General features: G+C 38.3%; 2 protein-coding genes across 3 annotated transcripts in view; one reads left to right on the top strand and one right to left on the bottom strand.

Moving 5' to 3' along the window:
- The window catches only part of LOC103388900 (grainyhead-like protein 2 homolog), an 8820-nt gene extending 6008 nt beyond the window's left edge, over positions 1 to 2812 (bottom strand). Inside the window, exons 1-5 of one of the 2 annotated variants that reach the window (XM_008324107.3) lie at positions 2725 to 2812; positions 1747 to 1933; positions 1211 to 1648; positions 1041 to 1099; positions 49 to 253 (exon numbers count right to left, since the gene is read on the bottom strand). In XM_008324107.3, the coding sequence (XP_008322329.1) occupies positions 49 to 253; positions 1041 to 1099; positions 1211 to 1648; positions 1747 to 1881 (837 nt within the window). In that variant the 5' untranslated portion in view covers positions 1882 to 1933; positions 2725 to 2812. The other variant, XM_008324106.3, reaches the window with a different exon arrangement.
- Positions 2813 to 4263: 1451 nt separating this feature from the next.
- Positions 4264 to 9897, top strand: LOC103388903 (14-3-3 protein zeta). The gene is made up of 6 exons (XM_008324113.3): positions 4264 to 4409; positions 6750 to 7055; positions 7813 to 7936; positions 8189 to 8352; positions 8525 to 8620; positions 8818 to 9897. Exons 2-6 carry the CDS (start codon positions 6759 to 6761, stop codon positions 8872 to 8874), a joined length of 738 nt encoding a protein of 245 aa, XP_008322335.1. The 5' UTR covers positions 4264 to 4409; positions 6750 to 6758; the 3' UTR covers positions 8875 to 9897.
- Positions 9898 to 10478: the final 581 nt, after the last annotated feature.

Here is a 10478-nt window from a genome sequence, read left to right as displayed (position 1 = left end):
GTCCAGCTCAGTCCCATCCCCCCCCCCCCCCCCCCTCCCCACCCTCACCTGTACAAGACCATCCTGCTGAGGCTCATTTCTGGATTGGCTTCCATCTCGAGAGGACACTTTGCCTTCGTGCTGTTGTAGAGATGTGTTGAAACCAGTCTGAGACAGGGTTAAGGGGTAGAACTGTCCCCGGTTCAGGTAAGCCATGGGTCCTTCTCCAGGTCTCAGTGACATACTTGCTTCCAGACTGTACTGGAAAGTGTCACTGTGAGGAGAGCAGCAAGAATTGAGACACATCTTAAAACGTCTTCTCTTGACCACAAAATACAAAAGGTAAATGTATAAAAACATCCTAGTATTACACAACTATATGAGTATTTGTCAGCTATACAAACATATATGACATTTTAGGTAAATACCAATTTAGTGACTGTTTCTCGACTATTAATTCCAGTAGAAGAAATTATTTTTTAAAGCATTATAGAAGAGAGGAATTTTTTGACTAAACTTTATTAACCAAACAAATAGAATAAATCGGTGTTGTATTGAAAGTAAAAAAGTCTAGAAAAGGCCAGAACATATCACTGTGACAACACTGATACATACGCTACCTAAATACCACTAAATACTGCAAAGTAAAATACTTGGGTTTTTTTATACCCCTATACAATTCATCCATGGCTATTAGGATACTATTAAGAAATGACAATAAGTATCTTGGGGACAACTTTAGAATAATCCTGTACCTGTACATCTCTCAATCACTTTTTCTTGTACAAATGAATGCATTTTTAGGGAAATCATTTATTTTATTTTCATGCCATGGCCAACGTTAACAAAACTTAGCAAGGTTAACCACATGTGGCATTGTAATGCAAAGTGAAGCAGTGTGTAGCTAAACTATTGGTGTATACTGAGTACAGATGTATCAAATAATTATTATAATTTCTATAGTTTACCTGGGGAAAAAATAATAATTTGGATTTTGACCACAAGCGAAATTCAACTGAACAAGGCCGACAAACGTGTTACTTTAGATGTTTTGCTTCTACCTTAGTTGTGGGCTGTGGTGGAAATCTTCACCTCCTGAGGAAGGACTCCTGCTATACATCTGTAAAGAAAATACACAGTTTCAGAAAACAGAACATTTTTTGAAAAAAAAAAAAAAAAAAATCACACCTTATGTGATGATGATGCGTTTTAACCAGGAGCAGCGACTTACATGTCTTTCCTCTGTATGTTCGTATGTGCTGTCCGGTGTGCTCCTCTGTTCGTCTTTAAAGTATCCAGACATGGACAGATCATAGCAGCTCTGTTTGTAAGCCATCCTCATCTGATCTCGGTTTTCTCCTGGATAAGAACTACGACAAGAGGAAACCCCTGTGGAGGTTTGGGCCTCTGTTTTGACCAGAGCCAGGGCCACCTCACCTTCAGTTTTCACATCTGCTGTTCTGCTGCTTCTTACAAAGCCAGCCGTGCAGTACTTGGAATCCTGATGATCTGTAGACGAGCTGTGATTTAGAGAGAGGTTGACAGGCATGAATTTGAGAGCCTGAAGATGATGGTCCAGTAATTCCAAATTTCCACGGTTGATAGAGCCAACACTGGGGGAGTCTGTGGGTTTGACACCATTTGCTGCCTGTCTCTTGTCTTTGGGGACCTAGCACATTTAAACAAAACAAAATATAAGGGAAATTGTAAAGAATATGTTCCTTTGGTCTTTTCGTTTGTTTGACTCTACAGTAAATCTCTCCACACCCTATAGTAGTCATACAGCAGTCCCAGAGCCGCAGCGCTGTCCTCATCTCCATTGATGCTCATCATAGCCTTAGTAGCCGCCGTCAGTGGGTTCTCCAGGTAGCTTCTCCATGCCTCGTCTTCACTGCTAAACATTCTGCCTGAGGGTGCTGACACCTCGTTTGGTACCACCACCACCAGCCGTTTACTTTGACAACCACAGAACAATGGGAAATGACAAAAAGACAAACTGTCATTAAATGAGGCTTTGTCTCTGCCAAGGAACCACAGCTGCCCCAGGCTGTTTCTCACCAAGCTTAGTCTTAATGGTTCAATCCAAGTGTTGATATTTACAAATAACACTAAAATCATCATAGGCAATTAAATATAATCACGATGGCAATGTAGAACGTCTCTATATATAAGTCTTCACACATATGGGATCAGGACTCATGGACACAGTATTATTTGGTGCAATTCCTCGCTTTCAAGCAAGATTTCTTGATTTTTACTCTACTGTAAAATATAAAACACTGAAATTATATTTAAAATGCAAAGTTTACTGGATTACAGGCTAAATCATCCCCGGTGGGAAGGCAGTTGTTTACATACAGGCAAATCGTATGTTTCACAAATGGCAGATAAAAAAGTCAATGTCATACAAGATTATTGCTCACTTCGATAGCACTAAAACTTTTTTTGCACATCTCTAATTGAGTCTAAAATAAATTATGTCCCTATAACAAAAATCAGGAAAGCACGTTCTAAATAAGTTTCACGATTTAACCAAGCCGCTGGATTTAAATTGAGCCGCTAACTTTAGTCACTGTCTCCTACCCGTCTAGGTCCATCCTGCTGCCGCTGCCTGTTTCCCAAATTTCACTGCCGGAGAAACTGGACTTTCTCGTTGTTGCAGGTGAGTGAATGATTAAGTGTGTGAGGCAATGCAGGAACCTGGTCTGTATTTAACTTGTCTATAGTGACAGCCAATGAAATCACCTGTATCACTGAGCAACACCAGCTTGTTCTCTGTCTTTAAAGGTACGCAAAACACGTAGGACCGGGTTTGTGTTCCGTCTTGTGCTACGAACCGCACACGAGCAAGTCACGGTGATTGGATGAATATATCTACACAGGTAGTGACGTCGCTGGTCTATTGGAGGATCGATTGAATGGGGCAGAGCTTAAAGGGGTAGAAACGGCTTGAATTAGAGAGGGAAAATTAAATTTTGGAGTGACAATTTATTAGTTATTTACGATTTCTATAACTATGGAAATAGTTACTATAATTAGTTTGTGATAATAAACGTTTTAATCTTTTTGATTAACACCCAAATCCACAGTTCACTGCCACATCAAATGCAATCTTATGTATAATATTCAGCACATTTTTCTGAACTAAGAGGATTACAGACGGCGTCGTTTTGTGTTATTTTAATCCAATTTCCCTTTTCTTTTCTTTTCATTTCTTTGGGAACGTAGTTTGAACTTTTCTCTGGGAACGTAGTGGGCGCTGTGCACCTTTAAAAGTTTCCTGAAAAACCATAGAAGAAGAGACACACAGAAGAAACGTACTGGAAGCAATTCGTGTAACAGGACTAAACGTATCTGTTATTTAACACTGCGAACGTACTGGAAGCAATTCGCGTAACAGGACTAAACGTATCTGTTATTTACCTAAACTTTTGCTACAGTGACTTATATTGTTTTCTTCGCTAACGACTTACACGTTTTGTATTTTATTTTTATTGTGGTTCAAAGTGCTTGTGGTTTCTATTCTGCTCTACCTAGTTTAACTAGCCTTATTGATAGCGACCTGCTAACAGGACGATTGTCTCCTTACAGAAAACAGCATGTTCAATGTATTTGAATTATAACAAGAACCGTTAAAAACAAAATGATTTAATAGTGTGACTGTACCATTTTAAGAGGGTTGTCGAAGTTGCCACTACTGTTACAGTGGGTATGAAAGCATATAAAACTAATATCTCCAAAGGTTGCAAATCCAACACATCCGGACTTGGTAATGCGAAATTCCTGAAGACATGAACATCTCGTTTCTCAGTTTTTAAATTTTGGCCCACTGTGAAATTGAGTTTGACACCCACGCTTTAGACCTAGAGACACCGCCAGAAAGATTCATAGGGATAGATGCAGATGCAGCCACAGGAGAATCTCCCCTTACCTGGAAGTGACTGTGACAATTTTGGTGGAACATGATTATAATATAACAATTCAGTAATGGTATTATTTCCAATAAATACAACATATTTACTGTAACAAAATGCCAGGAACCAATAGTATTTTCCCCCAGATCTTTGCACAGCAAAAGTCATAGTATACCTATCCATTTTTTCTCTAAAAGCAAAGTAAACGTTGAAATGTATTGTACTCTAGTGTGAAAACCAAAATCTTAGATATTTGTGACTACCAGGGAATATATTTCCGGACGTGGGAAAATCACATATTACTGTGGAGGGTTTTGAAACGGAACTACAACTCCCATCATCTCTCGCATTTGGTTGCCCGGGTTACGGATTGACGTCACCACCAACCTCCTCCCAACGGGCCGAGCCTTGGTGTCATTGAAGGGAAACCCCGTACACTGTTCAGACAGACGGGCTGAAGGAGTCAGCTGAAGCTTGGGACACCGGCTTACATCACTGCTGTACGCTAGTAACCGGGTATGACAGTTCTTACGGCTTTTAATTGTGCTTCTTAATTTTTCTCATGTTGCTGAAATAATTTCTTACTGAAAATAAAACAACCAAAACATCTCAGCTTCCCTCTTCAACCTTAGCGGAAACTGGCGGAGCAACGAACAATGGCTAGCTAGCTCCTGCTAGAGATGTGTGTATTTGTTGGTTTCAACTTGGACACGAGACATTATTTGGGTGTGTCAGGTCTAAGTTGTCATTCAGATAATCTTTAGCGGTCTGCAAATTGCTGGTGACATTAGTAATTTTTTGCGGGGTCCAATTACCTCAAAAGTTAACGTACGCGGGCAGATGTAACGGAAATGTATTGTCTGAAAGGCATGGCTGCAATGGCTTGCGGAATTTGACGTGTCGGACTAAGCTCCGCTCAGTGTCGACAATTCCATTATACTGTAATTATTTTCTTACAGGCAGTGTTGAGTGACGAGTTATGTAGGGTAACAAAGGTAAGACGACTGTTTGAAAACGGGCGACTAGTGTAAGTAATGCGCATTTTAATCGGTTAGTACCGTCGTAAATGACCAATACTTCATACAGTTATTAGTTGGCATTTATCATTTAAATGTATTTGGTTACACACAACAAACGCAGCGTTGAGGTATGAAGCCGCGGAGCCTATGTATAATACACTAGCTGAGAACGCTCCTGTTTCAAGAAGTAGTCGACCCCGCCATACTAGAAACTGGTCACGAGGGCCCATGGGAAAAGACGTCGTCTGTTCATTTTCAAAAACTCGTTTCACCTTCTCCTCATGTCAAACAGAGTTAACGATGTAGCGGCTTTTTTGGCGATGATTAGGTATACTGTTTTAACACGATCACACAAGGATCGGTTGAAACCCACTCCAGGAAACACTTTTCCTGTCCCTGGGAGAGTCACAGGTAAGAAAGATGGGTGTGGTGTGTGCGTTAACAGACGGAAGGGGGAACGAAAGAGTTTGCCCTAGAGAAAAGATCATTTTCACGTGCGGACGTTGCAGTACCATGCGTTTTACCGTAAAAAAAAAAAAAATTAAAACACACACACACACATATATATATGTGTGTGTATTTTCTTGGGAATCTTAACCGAATAAACAATTATTGCTCCTGGCCACAAGATTATGTAAAAACATGTGCGTTGGAATTTAATTGTGGTTTGTGTGTCTCATTCGTAAAAACGCTACGAGATTGTTTGGAATTAATGTATGTTTAGTTTTAATTCAAATATGGTTATGTTATGTTTTTGATGAACCCACTCTGTTCTAAAACATCTTTGTATGGTAATTGGAACAGTCACATATTTGATAAGTATCCAATTTAAAGAAACTCACAAATACTTTTCGAGACAGAATATGCAAAAGGTGGCTTAAACCAAACCAACGTGACTCCTTCCACAGTTAAGTGCTTTTGTACATTATAGGTAGGTAGAAATAAAGTCTTTAAGTTTTGTAAGCATTTTTCTCATCAGAAAAAAGTAATACATTTACTCCATCAAAGTGGAGATTGGCCAATAGATATTAAAAAATATCCCTTGTCAGAAATGTCTAAACCAGGCTTTAATTACAACAGGACAGGCAGAGACACTGCAAGATTGATATGCTTCCTTCATCTAGGCCATCTTTGTAAACCAAAATTTGAAGGCTTTAGCAGTAGATTACCTCAACATTTTTGTCTCGCCATACAAGTGCGTTCCATGACATGAAAAACATTTAAATATTTAGAACCCACTGTTAAGAACTTGCAAAATAAATGGAGAGATTACACTACCATACAGTTCTATTAAGAAAAATTGAGGAAAAGAGTTTTGATGGAGGGCACGGTTTATATATTTTAGAGGAAATTTTGTCCCTTGATTTTGGGAAATGGTTTATGTATTTATTTTTCTGCAGTTTACCTTATGTGGGGTAACCTTGGGATAGCTTCAAAAGGAATATAGAGTTTGATTTCTTTGGTAGACCTGTAGAGCTGTAGTTGAAAGCATTAGCAGTATACGACAATTGACATAACCACCACTAACTGTCAGTAAAGCCTCAAAAGGTGTCTCAAGTGTTCTGCCCGTTTTTAAAGTTCCTCCACACAAAGGAAGTTTGCAAGGAAATGAGGCAACCACTTACTCAAGTAGAATGTCAGCATGTATTTTTCTGAATAGGTTTTGGTCTATTTGTTGATCTTGTGGTTATGCTGTCTCTTTTTGTTTGCTACTGTGTTCTATTAGAAATGTGAAATTAACAAGTAAAACCAGCTGATAGTCATGAAAACCTTAACTCAACTTAACGAGGCTTTTGTCCCAATGTAAATGTTGTCTTTTCTACTTATGTTCATTCAGTCAGCAGCCATGAGTGATCCATCCAAACAAGACCTGGTGACCAGGGCCAAACTGGCTGAGCAGGTTGAGCGCTACGATGACATGGCTCAAATAATGAAGGCTGTTGCGATGTCAGACGAAGACATGTCAGAAGATGACCGCAACCTGTTGTCAGTGGCCTACAAAAATGTGGTTGGTGCCCGCCGGTCCTCATGGCGTGTGGTGTCCAGCAACCAGCAACAGAAAAGTGATTATAAACAGTCACTTGTCATAGAGTACAAGACAACAATCGAGAAGGAACTGAAAGACATCTGCAGGGAAGTGCTGGTGAGAATTATTGGTGACGTCATCTGTCAGTTGTTGTCTTTATCGTGATATTATTTCTACTGTGTTAAAATGTATGTACCACTTGATTCTCAGATTTTCATAATTTCTATCTATGATTTAAAAAGAGCTAATATTCTTAAACGTGTTATGGTTAAATTAATCCTCTAGCGTTAACTGTTTAAATGGAACACAGTCATTGGCCTAACTCGTCACTAAAGCACGTACAACTCTATTTTGTGTCATGCATTTTCTTCTGTATGAGCTTAGAGGAAGCCTCGCTCCTTCCCATCTGATTAATGTATATACAATTTTGTTGTTGCATATTGCATAGGTTGCATATTCATGTAATCCTACTTGTACTCAGACTTGATGTTCTTGAAGCATCTTCATAACTGCAGCTCTTGTTATGTGTTCCCAATCTGTGCAATGTTGTCCAAAGAAGGAGAGGCAAAGCACGTTAGAAAACAGTGTTTTAGAGAGTTGAGTCAACATAGAGTTGATCAGATTTGGTTTAGGTTTGTATATTGGGTTTAGCAAAAGTCTACATTTAGCTAATATTTTCATATTACTGGTTACATTGCATGAGTGAAAACACTTGAATGCATTTCACATTAATATGTTATCATCCCTTTTGTCTCTATAAATTCCTCCATTGCTGTAAGAAGGTGTGAAAAAGCATGCTTGCCCTTTCTCATCATAAGAGGTCAGGGTGTTTTTTTTAAATTAGGTGTATCTGTGTTTTCTCTTTTTTTGACAGAAACTTTTGGATGCGTATCTTATTCCCAAAGCCAAAGAAGCACAAAGCAAAGTCTTCTATTTGAAAATGAAAGGAGATTACTTCCGCTACCTGGCTGAGGTTGCTACCAATGATGAGAAGAAAGGTACGTTTTGTTTTGTTTTGTTTTGGTTTTTTTTTTTTTTTCATTGTAAACATGGGTATTTGTTGGCATCTGGTACGTTTTCTGAAATACTGTTGTATATACAGAAGAAACTGTTGTTTTCCTAATGGGTTCTTTGCATGTCTTCAATACTCCTTCATTAATGGTCTCTCTTGCTTTATTTAAATCCAACAGTAGTGACTGTTTGTTGTTTAAAGTAGTCACAGTATTTATTCTAGTTTCTTACTTTCTCAGGAATAATTGAAGATTCAGAGAATGCCTATACTGCAGCTTTTGAAATCAGTAAAACTCAAATGCCCCCCACACATCCCATTCGTCTTGGACTTGCCCTCAATTTTTCGGTTTTCTACTACGAGATCCTTGATGTACCTGAAAAAGCCTGCAGTCTGGCAAAAGCGGTAAGTACAAATTACAAGGGTCTGCATTCATTCATGTGGTGATGTAAACCTATTGATAGCTTGTATTTCACTTGCCAAGAAGTCCCCTAAAATGCCCAAGCATTTAAATGTCTCAGAACGGAGGGACACACACAATTTTGTTTTCCACTAAATGTCTTTTGGATTCCTGTAGGCTTTTGATGAAGCCATCGCAGAGCTCGACACATTGTCTGAAGATTCGTACAAAGACAGTACACTAATCATGCAGTTACTGAGAGACAACTTGACAGTAAGTGTGATTTTGATTTTTTTTATTTATTTAATGACTACACATTATAATCCACGCTGTTTGAAAAATTTGCTACTCAATTTCAATTAGGGACAATCCAATTTGCATTAAAATTATTTAAACTTTGTTCTAGTCAGTAGAGGTCCTTCATCTAATCTTTACATTTTGTTTCTCATACCTGTTCTGTTCTTTTTCAGCTGTGGACCTCTGATACCCAGGTTGAGGGAGATGATGCAGAGGATCCCAAAGATTGAGCAAAACCCCCACCATAGTCATCCCAGTCCCTGATATTGTCCCAATTCAGCATCACAATTAATTAACTCTAAGACCACCTCACTATCATGTTTTTTCCCAGTTCTTTCTATATTTTTTCTATTTTGGAGTGTTAACTTTTTTTTTCTTTCCTGTTCACGGTTCCCTTTTTTGTAGCAACTGCGGGAAGGGAAAAGGGGTTAGAATTTTAAACTATTTGTGGGTGGGGTCCGTGAGGACAGGGTTAGTAGTCTGGGTTTCCTGCCCTCCTGCTGACCTATTTTTGTGGGAGCTATAGGGGTGTTGTATAATTAAGGTGGTGGTGTAAGTTCTTGACTTAATAAAACATTCAGGTGGATGGTTTTTTGAGTCAGATAACTGGTTATACTGTAAGGATTCCATTCACATTAATAGTCCTGGTCTTGATTAACACCATTTTGATAAAATATGCTTTCACACAAATCAGTTGCCTTGCCATGCCTTAGCAGACAGCAACGCTTAAGTGCTTGGCAAGAGTAGTAACAGTGGAGAGTAAGCAATGAGGATTGCTAGGAATGGAGAGATTTTGATGCAAAATAGAAGTTACATTCCAATTTCAGTTTCAACACTGTGCCCTTTTATTTTTAGTTTTGGGTTTGTTTTTTTGTCTTTAATGACATTTTTTTTGAGGGGGTGTAAAAAGCACACACTCTGATTAATTATCATGTTTGGTCCAAGCACAGCAAAAACAGCATACATTCTCACCTAGTTTCTTTTTCCAATTAAGATTGACTTTGTTATTACCACCTTTTAATATAGTTGTCCAAACTGCATGGTAAGACTTAGTTTCTGGAGAAGTAAGAAAAGTGTTCTCTGCCTGGCTGGCTTTGTTTGTGTTTTTGGAATTTTCATACAAAGCCGTTATTAGAGAAATTGTAATTTCATCTAAGAGGAATTAAAACAATTCAAATATCAGCCTGTTTGAAGGATCAGTCTATTTTTAAGAAAGCAATTATGTATTGTAAATAATAATGCACCGTTTAACAGTTGTTGCTCAGTGTGTCCTTATTACCTTAGCCTTACTGTGTTAGAGGAATGAATGAGTCATTGAAGACCTGTAGAAACATCTCCTGCATAGCAACAGTTTTTTTTTTTGTTTTTTTGTTTTTTTTTTGTGGCATTCAAACCAAATTCTCTAATATACTGACAATGGAGCTACTGTTCCTTTTACAACATGTTGAGTTGTTTCTGAAGTAATTGTGAAAGTAATTTAAAACAGTATAATTAAAATTGACAAACCACAGAAATGCTTCACTTGAAAATGGCTATAAAGACATCCTATTTCTAAACTAAATACATAGAAACGTAGTCGGCAGATTGATCAGTATTGATGCATCAATATGTGACAAAAAGAAGCAAGCTTTTAAAAATGATCACAATGTGCAGCTTATGGGTGTATCTCTGAGAAATACCAATACTCTACAAGGCAACTCCCAGGAGTTTTTCTCAAATAGTCATCAAGCTGTTGTGACCTAACATTTGCTATGGGTCTGGGTTTAAAATCTTTATCTCGCAGTATATGAAACATGCTGTATTTTAAAAGGCATTTTCAGATTTAAAAAAAGTG

The sequence above is a fragment of the Cynoglossus semilaevis genome, chromosome 13, assembly GCF_000523025.1.
Source record: "Cynoglossus semilaevis isolate Cse_v1.0 chromosome 13, Cse_v1.0, whole genome shotgun sequence".
In the NCBI taxonomy this organism is placed as follows: Eukaryota; Metazoa; Chordata; class Actinopteri; order Pleuronectiformes; family Cynoglossidae; genus Cynoglossus; species Cynoglossus semilaevis.
This window is presented reverse-complemented; position numbering and strand designations above follow the sequence as displayed.

Bases quoted from the DNA above. Each gene is read 5' to 3' on its own strand.
- LOC103388903 (XM_008324113.3), top strand. From the start codon at position 6,759: ATGAGTGATCCATCCAAACAAGACCTGGTGACCAGGGCCAAACTGGCT. The intron at 7,056-7,812 runs GTGAGAATTATT...TTTTTTTGACAG, and splicing joins ACATCTGCAGGGAAGTGCTG to AAACTTTTGGATGCGTATCT. The intron at 8,621-8,817 runs GTAAGTGTGATT...GTTCTTTTTCAG, and splicing joins TACTGAGAGACAACTTGACA to CTGTGGACCTCTGATACCCA.